This window comes from Gorilla gorilla, chromosome 13 (genome assembly GCF_029281585.2).
Source record: "Gorilla gorilla gorilla isolate KB3781 chromosome 13, NHGRI_mGorGor1-v2.1_pri, whole genome shotgun sequence".
NCBI lineage: Eukaryota > Metazoa > Chordata > Mammalia > Primates > Hominidae > Gorilla > Gorilla gorilla.
Window position 1 is genome coordinate 118,222,497 of NC_073237.2, and position 23,929 is coordinate 118,246,425.

Genomic DNA, 23,929 nt, shown 5'->3' on the forward strand with positions numbered 1-23,929 from the left:
TCACCTGGTAGGCCCACAGCAATCGTGAGTTCCCTTCCCCAACTCTCTCCCCCTTTTCCCTTTTCTTCCTCTAGATCTAGAGCCATCTCACCCCAGAGGCTGCCTGGAGCCAACCTTTCAGTGAGTGACCCTGCCCGTTCTGGAGAAATGGAGTACACCAGTTGGAATATCTGTGTACAGGGCTTGGGCTCTCTCTTCAGACTGGAAGCAGCCCTTGGCTTGTCCAGGTGCACCCCTGTCCTGGACAGGATCGTGCTGGGAGGCCTGTCCCAAGGCAGGCTGGATTTGTCCAGGGAATCCTGAAAGCTAGGCCTCTGGGCCAGCTGTCAGGTTGGCTGAACTACATTCAATGCTGCTTTCAACTTTTCAAACGAATCCACATCCACTGCCTCAGCTAATGATGAAGTGGCTCTTTGATTTCCCATTTGTCATTATCCCTTGTGTGAATAGCTCTGTTAGGGACCGGACAGGGGAGGGGTTGATTGGCAAGCAGGGTTTGGGCATCAGAGGCCCCTCTCCAAACCCAAGCACACCCCTAATGACAGTGGCTGGGCGTGTGCCCCGCATGGTGCCCAGACGAGCCTGGTGCTCCTTGTATGTCAGCACACTTTCTTGCCCCCTTCCTCCCTCCTCCCTTTCTTTCTTCCCGCCTGTATTTCCCAGGCCATCAATGCACATCCTGCTTCCTCCTGGGCTCCTGCTCCGTATTTCAATCATGAGTCGCGGTGGCAGACTTCAAAGCACATCAGCACACAGTTATTGAGCCCCAGTAACCACATGTCAATGGACGCAGAGGTTTTCACGTCACTTGTCACCAAGACGGCTATCTACTGGGTTCTGTGGGGGACGATGTTCCAGTCTCTCCCAGGGTATTCGAACAGCCTGCATTGCTAATTTACAAAGCTTCATTAGGAACAGCCATAGTGTCCTCTAATTATCATATCAGTGTCCTCTGGGCTACCTGCTCTTCCACAAGTCAGGAACGCTGCCTAGCTTGCTCTGTGGGTTAATGGAGTATTAAAAGGGAAACCAAACTGACCACTGGTATATAGTCATTTTTTTTCTGACAGGTAGAAAATAGAAGTGTCAAACCTTTAGCAGGAGCTGTAATTTACCAAAGAAATTCTCCGTTTATTCCCTTTCCAAGGTAACTCTTCCTCCCTAGTGATGCCTGCAAATATAGTTGATTGCAACATCTGCTACTGGGACAGAGGAGGGATCCATGCTGGCTGCGGTAGGCAGGAAATGCAAATGCCTTAAAAGAATCTTGATTCTGCAGGCATTTCTTGGGCACTATCTGTATGCTAGGGCTTTTCTTGCTCATCAGCTCTCTGGATTTTAACCATTCCTTGAGGGTGGTATTCCTGATCCCATTTCAGTGAAGCGTATGCTGAGGCTCAAGAGATGGGACGTGACTTGCCCAAGGTCACACAGCCGGAATTCACACCTAGTCCATCCTTGGAAGACAGAGTAGTGGGCTTGGGAGCTGTGGGGAGGTGGCCCAGTCCAGGGCTGCAGGAGGGATTCAGGAATCAAGAAACCAGGTCTCAGTCCAGGGACCAGAAGGGTTGGAGCCTCTAAAGCACTCCTGTGGCAAGCTTTGGGATATGGGGCTGGGGCTAAGCAACCAGGGTGCTTGGATTTGCCCTGTGGTTACCAAACATTCTCAATAAACTCAAACAGGAAATGAATGACTCCAACAGTCAAGATATCAAGACTTTGGAATGAATTTTTCATCCATCTATCCACTGAATGAGAATTTATTTGTGTCCTCTCTGTGTAGGCAGTATTCTGGGCTTGGACAGCAATGAATTGCTGAATGGGCCTTGGATACCGTTCTCTGAGACTGTACGTGATCTTAGAGTCTGGGGTAAAAATGTGGCTCTTAATCATTGAGAACAGTTTTCCCTTATGCCTGGGGATGCAGCTCTTCAAATGACTAATGAGTGGAAGGATAAATTCTTCAGTGGAAGAAAAGTCCAGGAAATAGGGTACCATGAGAAGCCAGAAAAGTTTCTAGGAAAGGATAGGTTAGAAATGTACATGGAAAAGATGAGCTTTGGAGTCAAATGCACATGAGTTTGAACCTTGGCTTTGCTGCGTAACCTTGTGCAGCTCATGGAAGCTCTCTGCGTCTACATTAGGAAATTTTGATTTGTACAGTAAGAAAAAGGCTGCTCACCATACAAGGATCTTTTAAGGACTAGCTCAGTGCCTGGCACACATGTGGAAGTGGCAAATGGCAGTTCCCATCCTTCCTCTCTGATGTAGAACCAGTTTGAAGAAATAGTCTTTTTTTGTTCTTGTTTTCCAGAATCAAAGGAATTTGGGCACATATGATGGGAGAGAATCACAAATCATTTAAGTTCATTAGGAGTCCAAGTATAGAAATATTTGAAATGATCATTCTCATTTCCTCTTAACAACTACTGACATCTCATGGGAAATTTAGGAACCAACTTTTTCCACTCCATAAAATCCTATTTATAGAATTTCTTTTGTGTTCATCCTTCTCTGTGCAGAAAAGAAGCTTTTTTTTTCTTCTGGAGAGGATTCTATAATGTGAAAGCTAACAAATGATCAATATTTATTTTTTAAAAACCACACTACCTAAACATCTAAGGGGGCAAGAAGACAACTCCAGTTTAAAATGTATGACTTCGAAAGGCCATTGACATCCAAGGCATGCAATATTGCTGGAGAGGGATTGTCACAGAAGCAGGGGAGATTATCAAAGTCACTGAGGAGTTAATGACAGAGGGGGAAGCAAGGCCCTTTACGCTCCTATTCTAGAACATTTTAACACACCATGTTGCCTCTCAGAGAATAAAGCCCCCAGCAGCAACCCATTACGAAGCACGTTAATACCTCCTTATGATAAAAGGGAGTGGAAGGGGAAAGGGGAAAGGAAGAAAAACCTTCCCCTCATTCAAAAGGAGGCCCAGGATCAGAAGCCACCCAGTGGGAGAACCTCACATGAAGCAAATGCTCGCGATACAGAGAAGATGCTGCATTTCCTAGAAATAAACCTGGTTTTGGCAAACTGCTTAATTTCTGGGCTGCCATCACGAAAAATGCAGCATACGCAAACTGATGTCCAATTCTGATGTGGGACACATTTGTAAAAATTTTCCTTCATGAATTACATAGATGCCCCCCAAATCAGTAATCCAATGACAAAAATGCATCTCCCTCCAAGAAAGCTGTCAAGCTGAAGAATCAATCAGATAATGTCTATTTCTCAGGGAAAAAGGTGGCTTCACACCCCAGCAATTATTATAAAATAAAATGTTGAAAAAGAAAGAAGAAAAGAGGCACTTAATTCATGGTAATATGCACTACTATTATGTGCCTCCTGAGGAAGTGACATGAAAAGCTGGTTAGAGAGAGTTAAGTCTAGACGAGAGAAGAACAGTTCATTATTTCTCATTTCTTGGTGAAAAAGAAAAATAGAATATGGCCAGACTGGCATTAGCATAATTCACTCCGAAAACTGCTGATCTATGCAGCACATTATGAGAGATGGACACTGGAAATAAATTCAATTGGAGTGTTTATTATTTTCTTCCCTCTAGTTCTCTTCAAGGAGCTTGGAGAGAGAGAGTGGGTAGAACAGATGAAAAGCAAGTTCAACTTCTGCCATTTGCGTGGGAGCGCTGAGAGGAGTGTATATCTCGCCAGTGAATATGTCTTTTTCAAAGTGCTCCTGAGAAGGGCACTTGGTTCGATTTAACATATGGCATAAATATTATTAATTCATAATGAAGCAAAATTTAAACCAAAGTGGAACAGAGAGAGAGAAGGGTTGTTAGCAAGAGAAAATGCGTGCTGTTAAATTTAGCCGGCAAGACTGAACATACTTAGAGAAATCTAAAGGCAGAGAATATCATCTTTTATGATTAGGTTGCTGTTAGGATTTTCTGGCACATTTGAAAAAGAAAAATCCGGCCGGGTGCAGTGGTTCATGCCTGTAATCCCAGCACTTTGGGAGGCTGAGGCGGGTGGATCACCTGAGGTCAGGAGTTCAAGACCAGCCTGACCAATATGGTGAAACCCCATCTCTACTAAAAATACAAAAATTAGCCAGGCATGGTGGTGGGCGCCTGTAGTCCCAGCTACTCAGGAGGCTGAGACAGGAGAATTAGTTGAACCTGGGAGGTGGAGGTTGCAGTGAACAGAGATTGCACCACCGTACTTCAGCCTGGGCAACAGAGCAAGACTCCATCTCAAAAAAAAAAAAAGAAAAGAAAAGAAAAAGAAAAACCTGTTAATGGTTGTGCAATGCTTTCTCCATTTCTTCCTGCATTCTTAATTACTACAGACATTTGTTGGGAAGGGAGGGAGCAGGGAGAGGGGCTCGGTCTGAGTTCCTGTGCACTGGCTGCCTGGTCCCCACTTGAAGAAGTGGTTCTCAGTGTCACGGTCACCATGGCTCCCTAATGAGTTTGGCCACTGATTGGGAATGATGGCTGCAGGATCTAATAGTCCCTAATGTCACAAAACCTGGGTTTTCATGCAAATGCCCTTAATTATAGAGAGCAAAAGGGTGAAAAATCATAAAGCCTATCACATAGAGACAGATTTGTGGCTATATTTTTGACCTCGCCTGGTTCCAATCTGAGAGCATTTTAGGAATCTTCTCGGTTAGAGCCATTCTCAATTCTGCTTTCTTTTCAAGAGTCATAGCAGTCCTCTTAATAGGTACCTCCTTCCTCTCATACCAGAGGTCACCCACCAGTGGTATCTATGGGCAGTCATGCTTTCACTGAATCCACAGTGTTTAAAATTATTTTTCAAATTGCCAACATTTGTAGATGTGTATTGAGATTTTACATAGATATTTAGGATTGAAAAATCAAAAGCTCTGGTGATATGAGCCCAGGAGCAGCCTTCCTTTAGACACGGGATGTGCTCTCCAGCTTGCCACAGCCAGCCTTCCCTCCCCGACCTTGTCTACCCAGCCCTCTGTGATAGCTGATGCTTCCTGCCTAACCTGTAGGCAAGTGAGATGGTGATTCTTACCATAAGCAATTTTTCAAATCTCCCCCTCTCTCGAATCTGCCCCTCTCTCTCCTGTTTGGATATGACTTTATTAGGAGTAAAAAGGAAGCATTTCCATTTCTACCAGCAATTTAGCCTAGATGATAAGCCTTTCTAACTTCTAAATTTCGGCTATGCATGCCATCCATTCTCAGACTCTCCCTGCTGCCTCGAAAAATCCTGCTTTTACCAGTCCAAACCCTGCCTCCTCTCGGGAGCCTGCTTTGATTCCACCAGGCAGAGGAAGCCTCTCCCATTCTGTACTTGGAGCACTCTGAATGCCACCCTGCTGGGGAGTCCATGAGCTACCGCCCTGTGACTCTACCAAAACATTACATTTGATGATGTGTTCACTGCATGCTATCTGTTAGACTGACAGTCCTTTGAGGGCAGGCAGGGTCCCATTATTTGCCTTTGAATGTCCCATGGCTACCAGGTGCTCAGGAACAGTCGTTAGGTTAAACCAGACATAATCCTTTATAGCATAACTTTGAGATAGAACAGATCTCACAGGACCAGGGTTCTCTGCAACTCCCAAGATGTCATCCACATGAAGCCAAGCCATTCCTTCATGTTCTCTGATCTTGAATTGAGTCTTCTGTGTGATGGTGCGAAGGCTGGGGAGGGCCAAGGAAGCTTCTGCCTTTGCTCCAAGGATCTGTGCCCACAGATGTCTTATGCTGAGAGAAGCACCCCAGCTTGCTTAATCTCATAATTCTCCGGGGCCCCAAATACTTCCACAGTGCCCTAAGTGCCCTCATGACCTGGGCCTCTGTCACTAAGCTGCTTTCTTATGTTACAAGGTCCAGGAATCACAAAGGGGCAGAGCCTGCCTACCTATCTGTTCTCTTCCTTCTCTTTTTCACTATAATGGGGTAGCACTATGCACAGTTAGAATAATTCTATTTCCTAGCTTCCTACGCAGACGGTGGTAGCCAGTAAGATGGAAGTGGAAGTCACTAAATGCAGCTTCCAGGAAAGCTTTTGAAAGGGATCTAATTCATCTGTGGAGGCCTTTTTTCTTCCTCCCCTTCTTCCCCTTTCTGCCTGGAACTCAACCATGATGGCTGGATTTTGAGCAGCCCTCTTGTGACCATAAGACAACCCTGAAGTGGAAGTATGCACTTAGGAGGGATGAGCAAAAAGACAGAAAGTGGAACATGGATCATCCTGTGGAGTCATTAATCAGCTCTAGAACCCCCACTGCGAAAGTTCCTGTTATATGAAAGAAAGTTCCTATTTAAGCCATTCGTAGATGGTTCCCTGTTACTGAAAGCCAAATGTAATTCCTAAATGAGTCAGAGAATATCATGTCAGGCAGTCTTTTCAGTGCAAATAATAACATGTGCCTATTGACTTTTTTGAAAATTCCCACTGCCTGATGGAAATAATAACCACAAGACTCCCACTGAACAAGCAGCTCCCATGAACTAGGCATCAGGCCAGCTGCTTTATGATATATTATTCCAACCTCATAACAAATCCTGCAAGGCAGGGATAATTGTTCCCATTTTGCAGATGAGAGAACTGAGTGCAGAGAAGATAAGGAATTTATCCAAAGCCACACAGCTATGAAGTAATGTGCTTGGCTCTGAAGCCAGACCTGTCTGATCCCAAAGCCTGTCCTCTTTCCACTGGGCTTCCCTCCCCCACCCTGCCCTACCTCCTGAAACTAACGCAAAGCCCTTCTCAAAGTCACCATGCAAAAATACTACTTCAGGTGTACTGAAACAGCAAAATTCCTGCCAATACTTCTGTGTACCATCCTGTCAGGAATAGCAGAGGGCTAGAGTTAGAATTTATAAAACTTCTTTGGAGACAAGTCTTTGACAAAAATGGCTTCCCACTCAAGACTTCTAATTATTTTAGTGAATAAAGCTGTGAAAAGCATGACTTTGAGGTGCAAGACAAAAATATTAAAATCACTGATGGGAAAAACAACAGCAATACTGAGTGCTAGCAGACATCCTCCTTGAGGTGTATAGGATACAATTAATTGCTAAGGAATAATTCACTGTTGTCGCCCATTCATATTTGTTAAAGGGATCTAGAGTTATTAGATTAACACATACTTAGTGGGAACCTTCTTTGATCGAGACTCTGTGTAGGACCATATATATATCTGTATGAATTATATATAAACATACATATAATTTCATAGAATTCTTTTAATCTTGTAAGAAGAAACTGACATTTATTGATCACTTACCATATGCTAGATGTTTCTATGCGATCTCAACTAATATTACACACACTATTGTAGGGCATAGGCAGCTTTATCCTCATTTTACAGGATGGATTTATTGAGGTTTAGGGGTGCTCTTTGACTTGCCTTAGGGTTACTTGCCTTAGAAGCCAGTAAATGCTGCTGTATTGCCCCAAAGTGCCCCCACAGGGTAGAGGGAAATTAATGTGTAATCTCAGGAAACCAAGCGGCAACTGCTAACTTTGCAGGCTGCAGCAAAGATATAATTTCTTTATCTCATGCTTTATCTTGAAAATTCATGCAAATTTTGCATTATACTCTATAATATGGCCATGCTATTTTTATATTAGAACAAATTTATTAAAATATTTATCAGCTGAATTATTTAACTTTTCCCTTCTGAAACTGACACTTTGGAAAGATGTGCCTTGCTTCTCTGTTGTGGCTTCACGAACGCCAAACACACAGCCATGCACCACTGGGAGAAGCCCGGTTTAAGAAGCACAAGGTCTGCCTGACTCCAAGGGGTGATTATTAATGTGCATTTTCAGGACTCAGCTCAAGGTAGGCACAGAGTTGTTTTTAAATCATGAACATAAGGTTGCAATGTGGTCACACCCATCATATTCATTAATTCACTCAACAAATGAGAGTCTACCATGTGCCAGCCACTAGGCTAATCCAAGCTCAAATGGGGTACTGACCCAGCACCACAGATTCTCCCGAGCGCAGTCAGGGAGACCCACCAGCCAGATGTGAGACTGGACTCCACCCGGCCCAAAGCCCAAGCCAGAGGGGGCTGTTCTCACTGACCTTATGAAGGTACGAAAGCCTGTTGGCCCCAACTTCATTGTCCCCTTGATGCCCAGGAACCGGATAAACAAATTTGCCATCCTGTCCACCAGGCGCAGGTAGTTGAACTGTTTTGCGTACTTGGGGAACACCTGCTTGAGGCAAATGGAAGGCAGGTGGGCTTCGGGGTTGGCGTTGCAGTCTGGAGCACTGGTCAGCTCGCCGTCCAAAGCATCTTCCTTTCCAGCGAATGGTTTTTCAAGCTGTTGAGACCTGAAGCACACAAAGAATTAATGATATAACACTTTCCCTTTCAGTTTCTCCTTTACTTGAGATTTACAACCTCCTCGGGAGGCAGCATTACCAACATTTTTTATTTTACAGACAGCAAGACTGACCACAGAGAAGTGACCTGCCCAAGCTCACACAGCTAGCACATAGCCAAGCCAGGACATGAAACCAAGGCAGAGCCATGGCTAGAAATGTGTCCTTCCTCCTTCCACCATCCTGGTTTCCCAGTATGAAAACTTTCCTTTACTGTATTCATGATTCAAGGGAATACTCTGTTATGTAGCAGTCTGGATTTGATTTCAAACTCTTACTTATGGGTAGTAATTGAATAATTAAGAAATATAAAAATCTCATTGAGGACTGGCAAGAAGCCAGAACACAGTTCAACGAACAATTTGCAAAGATGCATCAGCTACCGAAGTCTAGGAATAGAAACAATTATATTCCTGGCTTAACTGTTTTTTTTTTCAAATTTGGAATTCATACAAAAAATGATTATAGTGTAGTGATTCCTTAGTCTGGATATTCAGAAATTATTTTGATATTCAAGAAAACTAGCAGCTAATAACTCTTAAATATCCACTCTAGCACAGAATGTTCTTCTCACCTTAGACCTATATATTATTCCCCCTGCCCCAAATCTATGTCTCCCATCTCCTTGAATGTCACAACCATCTGCCAGTTACTCAACAGGAAAGCATAGAATAAACGCCGACTCCTCCTCGGCTAGTTCTGCCTCCTTAGTCCTGAAGCCAACCCCTGCTCTGCCCCTGCCTGGACTGTAGCAAAGGCCCTCCTGCCTCTGGCTTTGCCCATCCACAGATCCATCCTTCAAACTGGCACCTGAGTCACCTCTTTTTAGGCCAACCTGGCTGAGTCACTTACTTGCTAAAACCACTGAGGACTCCCAAGTCTGTACTGCTCATTCTGGCACTTGAGGCCCTTCCCGAGTTCTTCCCGGGCCTCCTCATTTCCAATCATCCCCCTGCTAGGCACACAGTTCCAGCCCAAGCCTTGTGTGCTGCTCCTCCCAACCTGCCACTCACTGGCCTGCCCTGGAACCGGAGACTCCATGCTCCTTGGACACCCAGCTCCCTTCCACACTCAAAGGCCCTCTCTGCAATTGCAGCTCAGTTCCCACTCCTGGGTCCTATCCTGTCGGGATCTGAGGCCAGGTGTAGCCCTCTCTCACCTGTTGTGTTCATTCCTGAGACAGAACCTTGAGCATGTTATACATGGTCAGTAAATGCTGCCTGGTTGACTAACTGATCCAAGAATGTTAGGATGACGTCTCGTGGTACTGAGACGTGGTGCTGTTAATGGTACCAAGGCCTGTTCTCTACTCCTTATTAAATGTCCTCATGCCCAGTGCTTTCATTTCCAAGCAAGCACACCACCAGTGCCCAGGTTGGGCCATCTGGGTGTCTTTGTGCCTGCTTTCCTCTGGCCGTGGCCACCTGGCACACTTCTGTTCCACTTTCAAAACCAGCTGAGATGGCTTCTTGACCACACAGGTCCCTCTCTCTCATGCCTCATCCCTATTCCTTGGACCTGCTTCCTTGTTTGCTTTGTCATGCCTGCACTGCACTGGTTTACATGCCAGTCTCTCTCACCATTTTGTGAGCTCATTGAAGGCCTCCATCTGTTTCATACAGAAATTTCACTCCTATTTCTATAAGGCCTGAAACATACTTGGTGTTTGAGAAAGTTTCATTGAATCCATTGCATTGAAAAAGTTTGCAATGTAAGCCTTAACATATCAAGGTTATAATGCTTTGTAACCTGTAAGTGCTTTTAAATTCAACAGCGAAACAACACGCGTGATAGCCCTGTACGGACGGTCCTCTCTTCATCCCAGTCCAAGGAGCTAGCCTCTGGGAAAAACTCCCCTGTGTGAATAAAAAGTCCTGGAAGGCCTATTCCCGGTTCCTCCTTAGTGGGTCTTGATGCTGGTCTCAAAGCAAGGACAGGCAGAGGGCAGAAGCAGAGAAGCATGAGAGAAAAATCTCTTTTCAACTTCAACAGTGTAGACGGTTTTAAGGAAAGAAATGCTCCCTCCCACAAAGAGGAGAGTCCTGACTCCTTGGGAGAGGCGAATGTGCCCAAAGGGCTGCAATTTTCCTTCTGCTAAAATGATTTTGTCATCATCACCTTGAACTTAAGACAGTAAATATCAGGTGGTTGCTTTTCAGTTGAAATGAAATGTTTTCCCATTAAGGTTATAGGAAGAAAGATGAGAAAAAAGGCGACACTCTTACCGGAAATTAGCCCTTAAATTACTGGGTAAGTGGCAATCAATGACTTTATAAGCACTCAGTAAGTTTTTATTCAAGGAAAGATTTGGAAATGTACAGTTGGAATACACTCAATAACAACGAAAATAGCTCAGAGGACTCCTCAGTTGGCAGATCCATCCACAGTTAGGCGGTCATCTGCTCTTCACTCCACTTTGCACAGTAGACTGTTATGACTATGCCCCTGTTCCAGACGAAGAAACGGAGTCTTGGCAAGGTGTTGCACCTGTATCATCTAGCTGAACTGGAATTATAAGTCAGTTCTTATAATCCACTGATCCACTGCTCTTTCTATTTTACTACTGTAATTCTTCTTCTCCTTTTTTTTTTTTTTTTGGCTTCAAGCCATTCTCCTGCCTCAGCCTCCTGAGTAGCTGCGATTACAGGCACGTGCCACCATGCCCAGCTAATTTTTTTATATTTTTAGTAGAGATGGGGTTTCACCATGTTGGTCAGGCTGGTCTTGAACTCCTGACCTCAAGCAATCCACCTGCCTCAGCCTCGGCCTTCCAAAGTGCTGGGATTACAGGCATGAGCCACCATGCCCAGTCCTTCTTCTTCTTCTTCTTCTTTTTTTTTTAAGAGATAGGGGCTCACTCTGTCACCCACGCTGGAGTGCAGTGGTACAACCACAGCTCACTGTAGCCTAGGCTCAGCCTAGGTACCTGGGCTCAAACAATCTTGCCTCAGCTTCCTGAGTAGCTAGAACTACAGGTGTGCACCACCATTAGCCTGACTTTTTTTTTTTTTTTTGAGAGACAGAGTCTTGCTCTGTCACCCAGGCTGGAGTGTAGTGGCGTGATCTTGGCTCACTGCCACTGCAACCTCTGCCTCCTGGGTTCAAGTGATTCTCTTGTCTCAGCCTCCTGAGTAGTTGGGATTACAGGTGTGTGCCACCACGCCTGGCTAATTTTTGTATTTTTATAGAGATGGGGTTTTGCCATCTCTACTAAATGGTTTGGCCAGGCTGGTCTCTAACTCCTGACCTCAAGTGATCCACCCACCTCAGCCTCCCAAAGTGCTGGGATTACAGGCGTGAGCCACCGTGCCTGACCAGTCTGGTTAATTTTTAAGTTTTTTTTTGTAGAGATAAGGTCTCGCTACATTGATCAGGCTAGTCTTGAACTCCCGGCCTCAAGCGATCCTCCTGCCTTGGCCAGCCTCCCAATATCTTGGGATTATAGGCATGAGCCTCTGCGCCCAACCCACCACCCCATTATTCAAATACACATCATAATTCACATTGTGGGTTACAAATCCTATGTGGAATTATTGATTTTTTATTTTATAGAATTTTTAAAGATTATAATAGTAAGTCATACTCTTTGTAGACATTCTGAGAAATGTATAAAGGAATCAAAATCATTTGTAATTCTACAAGTCTGAGATCTACACTATTAACATTTTGATTTCTTATATTTATAAAGTTAGGATTACATTACATGTATTCCAAATCCTTCTTTTTATACCCTACATTGTAAGTATCTTCCCATGGTATTAAGAGTGTTTTCATCAGTGTAATTTCTCATGACATGACATATTCTGTATTAATTAACCATTCCCCCTCAGTTAGAGATCTAGTGTCACATGGTCTGTCATTTGACTAAATAGAGTCAGTGATCAGTCCCCTGAGTGATGTGCTCCCTCTCAGAGGCATAATTTTTTTTTTTTTTTTTTTTGAGACAGAGACTTGTTCTGTCACCCAGGCTGCAGTGCAGTGGTGTGATCTCGGCTCACTGCAACCTCCGCCTCCCAGGTTCAAGCGAATCTCTTGTCTCAGCCTCCCAAGTAGCTGGAACTACAGGCATGTGCCACTATGTCTGGCTAATTTTTTTTTTCTTTTTTGTATATTTAGTAGAGATGGGGTTTCACCTTGTTAGCCAGGAAGCATAAAATCTTACAGCTATAAGTGGCTTTATCATAAGATGTCATTTATTATTTTATCATAGTATAATAACGAACATAAAGCTCACCGTTTAAACCATTTTCAAGTGGACAGTTCAGTGGTGTTTCAGGCACTCACACTGTTGTGTAACTGTCACCAGTATCTAGTTCCAGAACATTTTTGAAATGATTCTAGAGAAGAAATTTAAATCCAGATAGATAAGGTCATTTGATCAGCACATCATCCAGGGTCGTGGGCTTAGCTGAGGTTGCCCTGGTGATGGGAACCCCACCACCTCTGGGACACCTCAGACTGGAAAGGTGTTCCCAATGGTAACCAGCAAATTGTCTTTCTCCAGGGTCCAACTCCTGCCTCCAGAGCCTTGCAGAATGAGTCTGTTTTTTTCTTCTAGCGACAGCCTTTCAAATTTCTTTCAAGGGTTGCTGTATTTAGTGGATGACTACCATTTCCCATCCTTCCTGAATCCCAATTAATAACCTCATGATGAAAAGAGTCTTCAAAGCCGGAGATATCATTTTCATGGACTCAACGGCAAATGCAGAGGGAGGTGGTTTTACTCAGCTGGAAGAAGGCACTAAAGACACATCTGATATGTAAGAGGAAATGAAACAATGAGAAATGGTATCTTTGCTGGAGATAATTCCAATTATCATGTTGAGATCCAAGCCATCACAAATATGTAAGATCCTGTTTTTACTTAATAGCATTTTAATGGAAATGTCGGGCTTATGAAATAAAAGTGACTGGTAAAGAAAATATAAATCAAGCTGACTAGTCCTTTGGGATAATTTTTTTAAAATTGAATTTGTTATATCCTTGATTCATTAAAATAGGTGAAAGAGTTCTGGAATGTTTTATCTGTTAGCATTTTTCAAATACAATGGAATTATTTTTCATTGAAACTTGTGAAAAACCACCTATCTCTATTTTGCCTGGAAAGTTAACTGTTCATTTATCAAGGGCCTACTACATGTCTAACATTGCTCCAAGCCAGTTACCTATATTACTTCATTTGTTTCTCATAACAATTCTACAGTGTAGGTGGAAATGATTCCCATTTTACAGATTAGGAAACAGGCCCAGAGAGGCTGAATACTTTCCCAAGCTCACCCAATCAGTAGTGAAATCAGGATTTACACTTGGGACTGTCTTACAACACACCCCATGCTTAGTTCACTATATAGCTTTTGTGATAATTTGATTTAAATCAAATCAGAGACTTTTCTTCTTATGTATAAGTGGTATATAGTTCCAGAAATTAACAGACAAGTAGATCTAGCAAGGTCAAATTCTAGTTGCTGAGAAGTTGCTTGAGTTAATTTCCATCTCTAGTTAAACATTCCTTCAATAATTTATTCATCCATGAAACATGTTCCAAGCACTCACATGCCCCAGGGGCCTCGGATACAAGAGTGAGATGGACACAGTTCCTGTCACCCAGAAGCATGTGACCAAGTGAGGGAAAACAAGACCCATATATAAACAGTGACTTGGCAGTGTGATCATGAGTGAGCCAGCGTGGGTCTAGGTCATACAGGACCCTGAATGTGAGAGAAAGGTGCTTGGACTTAGAAGCGTAGGGAATGAGAGAATGTGGTAGATTTTGAGAAGAGGAATGGCAAGATTAAAACCATGCTGGAGACGAATAAATCTGCCAGCACTATGTATTCCGAACTGAGAGGGGAAGGGTGGATGGTATTAGAAAGCTACTGGAATGGTCTAGGTCAACGATTCTGAAAGTGTGGTTCCCAGCCCAGCAGCATCAGTGCCTCCTGATAACTTCTTAGTAATGTACATTCTTGGATCTCACCCCAGACCTACTGACTCAGAAACTCTGAGTGGGCTGGGCAATCTGTTTTAGCAAGCCCTGCGGGTGATTCTGATACAGGCTAAGGTCTAAGAATCACTGGTCTAGGTGAAAGAAAGTGAGACCTAAACTAGGGCAGTTGTAATGGGCATAGAGACAGGCAGCTTTAGACACACAGATTTAGCAACTACTGCTTGAACATGTGGGACAAAAGGGGAGAGAACACCCTGGATCACGTTCCCAGGCAGCCCCGTGGCTTGGCAGGAGAGCCTTGTGGCAGTGGTGCCGCATGGCAAAGGGACATAAACAGGTCCCCGTCCCTGCTGTTCGGCCAAGGCGAGTCCCCTCAGTCACTAGCGGATTCCAAACGCACATGTATCATGTTGGCATTCCTGCAGAAAATGCTAACCATGCACCAAAGAAGTCCCTTAAATTAGCCCTGCAGCTAATTTAAAGAACTGGAGGATGAAGTCGCTAAAAATAAACTTTACTGTATAGCCCAGCTCTGTTGCTTGATAAATCTCTGCTATCACAGAAGCTCCATTTGCCTGATGGGTGATGCTAGGCAACTTGAAGGGAAGGTGATAGACTCTAAAACAGGTGAGGCGTGGGCTTCCACAGTGACAAGGAAAGGACTTAATGAGAGAGCTCTGTCTGCCATCCAAGTCCCTCTAAGACCTAGACCCATGTTGAGCCTATTCCCACCTATTCCCCTTCACGCAATGACCCTTCCTCCCCACAAACCCTGGTCAGGCCACTTCCACCTGGCTTGATCACTTTCCTCTGTAACATATCATCAACAGCAACAAAACATCAAAACACAACAAAACACAATAGTGATGATATTAATTGCACATACTATGTGCCAGGAACTGCAATTTAAAAAAATTTAAGCTTGATAAAATCCTATGAAGCAGGTGTTATTATTAATATGATCCCCATTTTACAGATGAGGAAACCAAGGCACAAGGATATGAACCAATGTGTTTTGAACCTGGGAAAGAAACCCAGACAGGCGGGCTCCAGCATCCTTGTTTCTAACCACTGCATCATGCAGCCTCCTTACACGGGGAGCTGTCAGTCACTGACTGAGGACCTGGAGAGTCAGGCCGGTTATTTGTAACATCTCCTTTGACCCTAGCAAGAATCCTATGAATTAGGTATTACAAATGGTCCCATTTCACTGATGAGAAAAGTGAGCTTCAGAGAGGTTAACCTACTTTCCTAAGGTGGCTCAGCTTTGACCTCAAAGTCCAGGCGCTTTCCACGCCATCATGCTCACTTGATGTAGTTATACAACTTCACTGAACTCATTTTCCCCTCCCTTGCAATGGAGAGAAGTCTCTGGCTCTATGGGGTGGTGTGAGGCTAAAGCAGGAGGATGGAGCCTACGCCTAGCACAAAACGGCCACATTGTTTAGGACTCAAAACAGGCTTTCCACAAAGCATCAAGATGAATCTGCTTGGGGGCTTGTAACTGTCCTCAATGTGACTTCTCGGGAGGGTACCAGTGCTCATCTGGCTGCTTCGTTTTGTTTGCCAAACAAGTCAATCTGTTACTTTACATTCCGGGCTCCCAAGAATTGCTGACATGTAATGTTTGTAATGTGTGTCGACTATATGAATTAACAAAGGACCCCATGGCGACAACAGCAGACTAGGTCTCTCCCTGCCTGGGGATGGATTCCCAGAGCTGCCAGGCCTGGGGTTGCTGCAGGCGCATTTTCCTGCAGGACCAGGCGACGCATTAACTGAAGGACAAGCATAAGGACTTACTCTAATGCCCTGGCTCCCACGGACCCAGAACTCATGCTATTTCAGAGCTGGAAAGGCCTTTTGGGGTCACTGCACCCAGCCCTCTCATTTTACGGATGAAGGAGCTGACAGCTCATTTTACAAAGACCTCCCAATAAGCTTCTTTTCCAACAGGGCTCTCTGCCCTGCCGGCCCTGAGCATGGAGTGCGTGTCTTCGCCATTGTCCCTCTTGCCCACTGGGCCTGCAGCACGGTCAGAGGCAATGAAACATTTTGTACACATAGGCCAAGGAGGGGTGCTCCAGTCGCCTCCTCCTCCCTGGGCTGTGGGGCTGGTGGTGCAGGGGGTCTGGAGTTTGGGCTTTGTGGGTAGATCAGGGCATGGTTGAAATCCCAGCTCTGCCACTCACAAGCTGTGTGACCTTGGGCAAGTCATACAGTCTCAAAGCTTTAGTCTCCTCTAATATAAAATGGGAATAATAATGGCACCTAACCTATAGGACTGGTGTTAGGATTAGCAGAGAAGATGGACACAGCACCTCAATACCTGTTTGCCACTTGGATTATAACCACTGACATCTTTCTCTCATGAGTGTCATCATCTCAAGGGGCCCACTGTCTAGTCACCAGCCCTCAGTAGGAGAGACTGGTATTCACCCCAAGGACCTCAGGAGAATATGGGGTTTCTGCCTCACTCCCCACCCCATGTAACCAAACACTAGATTGACTTTCTGCTCCTCCACTGCTCCTTCTTGGGAAACTCTCATTCCAGGCTGTCCAGGACCACCTAACAAACCCTCCACGTGTGCCTCATTTTCTCAGGCCTGGCTGGGGAGTTCACTGCACCTGCTCTGACACCCTCCTTCTCTATTGAGGATGAAGTAATGCGTGAGAGAGAACTTTGCTGCTGCCCAGGTACAGAAAAAGTCAGATTTTGAGTTAGAAGGGGCACTAGCAATGACCATGTGTCATTTTCCTTCTGAAATACATACAGAGTGGGGCCAAGTCACTGGCTTGAGGTGAGGCATCACACAGGGGTGGCAAAGGCAGGCTAAGGCCCCTGGACTTCTCATCCAGAGCCTTTGAGATAAAAAAGAGTGAAGAAGAAGGGAGAGTTAAGTGGCTCATGCCTATAATCCTAGCACTTTGGGAGGCTGAGGTGGGAGAACTGCTTGAAGCCCTGAATCTAGACCAGCCTGGGCAACATAGCGAGACCCCACTTCTACAAAAAATTAAAAATTAGTCAGCTCTGGTGGTACGCACCTGCGGTCCTAACTACTTGGGAGGCTGAGGTGGGAGGATTGCTTGAACCCGGGAAACAAGGCTGCAGTGAGCCGTGAGCTGTGCCACTGCACTCCAGCCTGGGAGATGGAGCAAGACCCTGTGTTTAAAAAAAGAAAAAGAAAAGAAAAAAGAAAGAAAAAGAAGAAAAAAAAATGACACAGCTATTGAGCATAAATGCCAGAGTGGCCAAAATTCTGAATGAAAAGCTCAGACTCTTCTAGCCACCTTGGCAGAAAGGGAGGAGAATGCCTTTTGCCTGAAGGACTTCAGAGCCCCCTTTAAAGCTACTGAATAGTTGGCCACTGCCTTTCCGTAGATGAATTGGCTGGTGCTTAGCTTTTCTCTGGAACCCAGAGAAAGATTTTTCGAAGTGTAAGCCCTGCCTGCACCAACTGCCCAAGGCACGGTGAACAAGGTCCCCAGGCCTGAGAGAGCATTCCAGGTCTGCATGGCCCGGTTGCTGCCTCCCTCATCCTCCGCATCCACATCCCTCCCTCCTTTTATAAATGATCCACTAGAAAAACACCCATCTTTCAAATTTAAGATTCTTTCTCACCTTTCCCAAAATGCTTTCCACGGCTTTTGGAGATAGAATCAACCATTCCTTTCTCTATAACCTCCCCGACTTAGTATTTCATCATCATCATCAAGAAATTTATTGAGAACTCAATCTGCATCTTGCACAATGCTAAGCCCACAGTATACATTATTTTTTCTTCAGAGTAGTTATCACACTCCAATGGCTATTTGCATAACTGTCTGCTTAATGCCTATTTCTTTTCTAGACGGAAAGTTCCCAGAAGGGCAGGCACCATTACTGCCTGGTTTATGACTATACCTACAGCCCCAGCACAGCTCCCGGTACACAGTAGGTGCTTAAAAATATCTGACAATGAATACAGTCATTATTTCAGTGAACTCTCACAACAATCCAATTAGTTAGTCACAGTTACTAACGTGAGTTTACACCTGAGGACGCTGAAGCGTGGGAAGGTTAAGTCAATGGCCTAAGCAAGGAGGCTGGGATTGGAACCTGGGTGGTCTGTCTCCACAGCCCACGTGTTAAACCCCTGCACTACCCCTGTATTTCTACACCCCTCTACTTCTGGTTGCCAGCATGAATCTTTTTTTCCTCTTGTTCTCTCACAGTCCCTGGGAAAAGCCTGTCTCTACTCTGGGAGAACAAAAATTTCCTAATGGCAACAGCAAGAGACTGTCTATATGACAATTGTAATCAGTGGTTGTATTAGCCTGTTTTACCACCTCCAAAATTAGCAGAAAAGGCCAACTTGAGCTTTCATTGTACAGCTCTGCTAATGAAGGGATCCTTTTAATTACATACTCAGTGCCTATCTGCAACACAAAGCATTTTAGTGTTTAAACACAGTTCTGCACCAAAGTATAGGGCTATGTGAATACAGACAATACGTTGGGGGAAGCCATGTGTAAAAGTTATTCTTTGCCTAGACTGTAATTTCTTTTTGACATTCAATTTCATCTAAACCCAGTTCATTTTCTATGGTAATCTTAATTCTCTTCTATACACTGAGCACCCGATGAACCCTTATTCAGTAATTCCGTAGGCATATCCCAGGTCAGATACTCCCTCTTCAGATTGCAGATGAAATCTGCACACTTTGTTAATTTCACTCATCACTGACTGATTTGCTTTGAGGGCTCTCGCCACTTACCTGCGCTGGCACATCGGTCAATTCCTGCGGTACAGGTGTTGAACACAAAACCAGCTTCACTCAGCATCACGCCAGGAGTTCATGACATTTGTATCCCACTTTCCAAAGCAATTTTTGAGTGCCATTCTGTATGGGATTTGCACTGATGTGAATGAGGCCTTACGAGGCAGATCCCACAGACCTTTCTCAGACAAGGGTGTCCTGACCTTGCATTTGTATTTGGTCAGGGGAAAAAGGGAATCACTCTTAGTGAGCCCCTCCTTTGGGCCAGAGACTCTAACAGGCATTAATTACCCTGGTTAAACCACACAGAGACCTTAAGATGGAGATATTAAGATGCACCTCCAGAGCCAGAATGCGTGGGTTGGAATCCTGCTCCTGTTCCCAACTAGCTGGTAATCTTCGAAAAGTCTCTTATCCTGCTCATGCCTTGATGTCTTCATCTGTATAATAGGGATAATAATTCTCCCTATGTCCCAGCATTGTTGTGAGAATTAAATGGGCTAATCCATTCAGAGCCATACCTGGAATGTGGCAAGCACTCAGTAAGTGTTAGCTGCTGTGACTGAACAAACAAAGCTAAGCTCAGGTTAAACACAACACTCAAAGTCACGTGCCTCCTAAACAGTATCAACTGGTAACCAGGACCTGTCTGATGCTTAAGACCCTAGGCTTCCAGGGAGGCTAGGTCAAGGGGGCTCACTGCTGGTCCACCCCTAGAAGACTGTAGTCAGCGCCCTGGCCTGGCAGAGCGTGACCTAGAGGAAGTCTTTCCATGTGCATGGTCCCCTCCTGGCCGCAGCACGAGCACACTGGCTTCTGCCTCCACTGCCCACATACTGTTCTCTCAAGGGTGACCACGCACCTCCTAATTGTCACTGATCTTCTTAATCTTTCTCCAATCTTGCTTGTTCACAGCATTCAGTGAAGCTGACCACTGTCTTCCTGAACGTCTCATTTCCTGGCTCCTGCACCCATGTACTCTCCGTGGTGTTTTTCCATCCTCTGTTTTCCCTCCTCTAGGACCCTTAGTAGTAGGTGGTCCTCTAAGCCCCTGTCCTTGACCTGCTCCCTGCCCACAGTCTTCCTGGGCGTTCTTATTCACAAACGCGATGGCCTGTACCTCGTGCCACCTCTCTGTGTCTGGGATGCCTCTGTCCTGCCCACCCCTTCACGACAGCCAAGTCCAAATCCTGCTCATTCTTCCAAGCTCACTCTAGACACCAGCCCACAGCCTTCCTGGATCCTTCCCACTCAGAAATACTCTCTTCCTGATTCCCACAGTACTTCGTAGTGGAATTTATCATTTTCTAAATTTATATCACAGTCATTTAAGTTTGTGGCTTCTTTTTCCTGATAGACTCTGAGTTTGCCAGAAATAGAATCCATTTTTGTTCCTTTGGCAGTACTGTACATCTAATAAGTGATACAAAAAAGACATGCTGATACATGACTGTGTAAGTAAAGTATTCTTTAAGACAGAGAACATGAAGAATTTGGGGTAATTTTGCCTGAAGACAAGAAAATGGGCAGGGTGACCTTTGGGCGTCATTTTTCAGCTTATGGGTCTATAAACCCATCTTTAGGGCAAAAATACCACATTAATAATTTATGGTGATGAGAATAACGGTCATTCTGGTTCCACCCCTTACCAATTGTGTGGCCTTAGGAAATGGAGATCAACACTCAGCCTCTGGTTCTCTTCTGTAAAAGGGAGATGGATGATAGAATCCACTCTCCAGAGGTGTTGAGGGACTTGATGGGGTGGTATAAACAAGGGGCTGGCACCCTGGTTGGAACATCGTAAGTACAAAAGAAATGGTAGCTGTTATATGACTCCTTTGACATATATTTATTGAGTACTAACTCTGCAGCCAGGGATGTTGGGTCAACTCAAGCCCCACCTCCTCCAGGAAGATTTGGCGGCCTCCTTCGACCCATGACATTCTTTCCTCAAAGAACTTTGGTCCTATCAAGATTAGATTTTTTAAAGAATCTGACTAATAAATTAGGCATGCCTATTAGCAGTCAGGTCCAGAGAGAAAGTCTAACTTTTTACTTTATGCAATTTGAATTCCCTGAACATACAGTTGTTGTCAAAATCCATTAAAGTATTTAATTTCTCTTGTCACTGCACAATTCCCCAAGCAGACATCCAGACAGTTTGCAGTGGTGTTTCTCACAGAAGTACTAAATGTTTAGTTATCAAGGTACATTTTTTAGATGATGCCTCCCTGATGGCTCTGGAGACTCTAGAGAGACTGTGTAAGTTCAAGCGCAAGGTTAAGGCAGGCAGCAGAGTGGCGAGAGCTGCAGGGAGGATGAATCATGCAGGCCTGGGCTTCAGCTCTGACACTGCCACTTCCTGGCTGACTGACCTTGGGGAAGGTACTTAACCTCACTGAGCATCAGTTTCCTCATTTGCAAAGTGGTGACAGCACCAAACCCACAGGGCTTTAGTGAGCACGAAGTGGAATACCAAATGTAAAGAACCCGGGAGAATGCCAGACACATCACTGGTCCGCGATACAAGATGGCTTAAAAATCCCAGAGATTTGCAGATGCACAGACTGGGGTCTAGAGGCTGCCGTCCCCATCCCCCTCCCCCTCCCAGAGGGACAGCCCTAAGGAGCAGTGTGTTTATGGCGACACAATGGCCAGACCCACAGGGTCCTGCCTCCTCACAGTAGCCTCTCCCAACACCCATTCAAATCAATTATTACCCCACTTGACCGACTCACCCGGTGGGAGCCACAGGTTTCCATGCCAACAGGAATGCGGTGGGCATCCCAACCCCCAAGAAAGAAAACAAAAGCGACTCTTTTAGTTTCCCTACTAACAAGCGCGGAGCTGAAGTCAGAGCTGTCTCTTTCTCAGTTGTCATGGCAACGTCCACTGACCTACCCCGTCCTGCCAAACACACACGTGGGAGAGGGAGAGGGCAAGGGGGATGTGTGGGAGGTGGTGGTCCAGGGATGAGGGGCAGCAGAAACGCTCCACAATGCTCGGGAGAGAAGTACAAAAACACCCACTTTTACAAAAAAAACCACTGGCAAATGCACCCCCCTTGCCAGGGAATGGAGAAATTCCAGTTTTTATTGTGTCGTTCCTTTGGCAATTATGAACAAATTTAGAGCCTATTCAAAAGGCCAGTTCAAACCAGAAGAGGGAACAATTATTAATTTCTCAGCTATGACACAGAGACAGGGGGCACTTCACTTGTACCTCTCCTGTCCTGCTCAGCATTTGGGAGACTGGGGTTGACGCTACTGTCTGCTGCCTCTCACCACAGCTCAGGGCACAATCTACAGGGCAATTTCCCATTCCTGACCTAATGCAGCCTCAACAACAGCTTGGGAAGAACAAAGCAAGGCACGCACTCTGCAGGCAAGAAAACTGAATGCCGTGACCACAAACCCATGAGTACCCACTTCTGTTTTCTGTTTTCTAGTTTGCTCTCTGCCCCCAGAAGTCTTCACCCAGGAAAACACTTGAATTTGCCCAGATGGGATCAATTATTTCCCACACTCTTAGTCTTCATGTAGCTTTGAAGAATCATTTTCTGGAAGTCCAACACCTGCCAGAAAATCCACCCAGATAGCCCACTTGCATCTCAGTAATCCAATGTTCCAGGATGAAGATAATACATCCCCTTGAACCTGCTTCTTGCTATTTCCATGTTGTTACTGGCAACTTCATCCCCCCAGTGAGTCAAGCTCAAAACCCTGAAGTCAGCTTCGGATTCTCCCTCTTCCTCAGCCTGGTTTCTGGGGACTTGTACAGAAGTCTTCCACTGTCCATTTTCCATTTGGAGGCTCTGATTCAAATATTCTGGGGCATCCTAGCAAGTGGAAAGCAGTGAGCAGTGGTTAACCACAAAGGCTGTGGGGTCAGGATGCTGGAGCTCTCGCTGCTTGGACACCTGTGTGCTAAGCACATCCCCTCATTTGATTCTCACCACGACCCTTTGAGGTTAGGATTCTTCATATGATTCCCAGTTTCCATAAGAGACCGTTTCCCTATGAGACACAGAAAAATGGCATAATTTGCCCAAGGTCATCCAGCTTAGAAGTGGCAAAGCCGGCTTATGATTCTGGATTGGCTGGACTCAGAACTCTGACTCTGAACCAATAGGCATAGCTCCTTCCCACTCAACCACAACTCTTTTTCTTTCTTTCTTTTCTTTCTCTGAGACAGGGTTTCACTCTGTTGCACCAGCTGGAGTGCAATGGTGTGATTATGGCTCATGGCAGCTCCAAACTCCTGGCCTCATGCAATCCTCTTGCCTCAGCCTCTCAAGTAGCTGGGACTAAAGGCACAGTTCACCACTTCTGCCTAGTTTTGGTATCTTTAGTAGAGACAGAGTTTCTCTATGTTGTCCAGGCTGGCCTCTAACTCCTGGGCTCAAGCAAACCTTCTGCCTTGGACTCCCAAAGTGCTGGGATTACAGGCATGAGCCATCGGGCCCAGCCTATAACTTTCTTAGGAACAGGGCCCATCACTTCATGTTTATATCTCAGCACTGACACCAGGGCCTGCCTTGCAGCACCTGATGAGTGCCACCTGATCAAAGCTCCATAGACTGTCTTAGCTCAGAGCTGACCAGCCTGGGTTCCGTGCCCTATGAGACCCCTTCTCCATATGTGACTTTGGGGGAACCATTAGGTAACAGCTGGAAGGCTGCAGTGGGCTGAACACTGTCCCCCAGAAGATATATCCAAGTCCTAACCCCTGAAACCTGTGAATGTGACCTTTTCTGGAAAAAAAGAGTCTTTGCAGATATAATTAAGGATCCCAAGATCATTCTGGATTTAGAGAGAGCCCTAAATCTGGGGACAGATGTTCTTATAGGAGAGAGATAGA

At 45.2% G+C, this 23,929-nt stretch overlaps 1 protein-coding gene across 11 annotated transcripts in view; it reads right to left on the bottom strand.

The window, feature by feature from the left end:
* Window positions 1–23,929, bottom strand: part of TTLL11 (tubulin tyrosine ligase like 11) — a 276,253-nt gene that overhangs the window by 46,730 nt on the left and 205,594 nt on the right. For 10 of the 11 annotated variants that reach the window (XM_055351835.2, XM_055351836.2, XM_063696740.1 and 7 more), the window contains one exon: window positions 8,060–8,311. In XM_055351835.2, the coding sequence (XP_055207810.1) occupies window positions 8,060–8,311 (252 nt within the window). Of the gene's footprint in view, window positions 1–8,059; window positions 8,312–17,354; window positions 17,434–23,929 lie in introns of those variants that run through there. The other variant, XM_063696741.1, reaches the window with a different exon arrangement.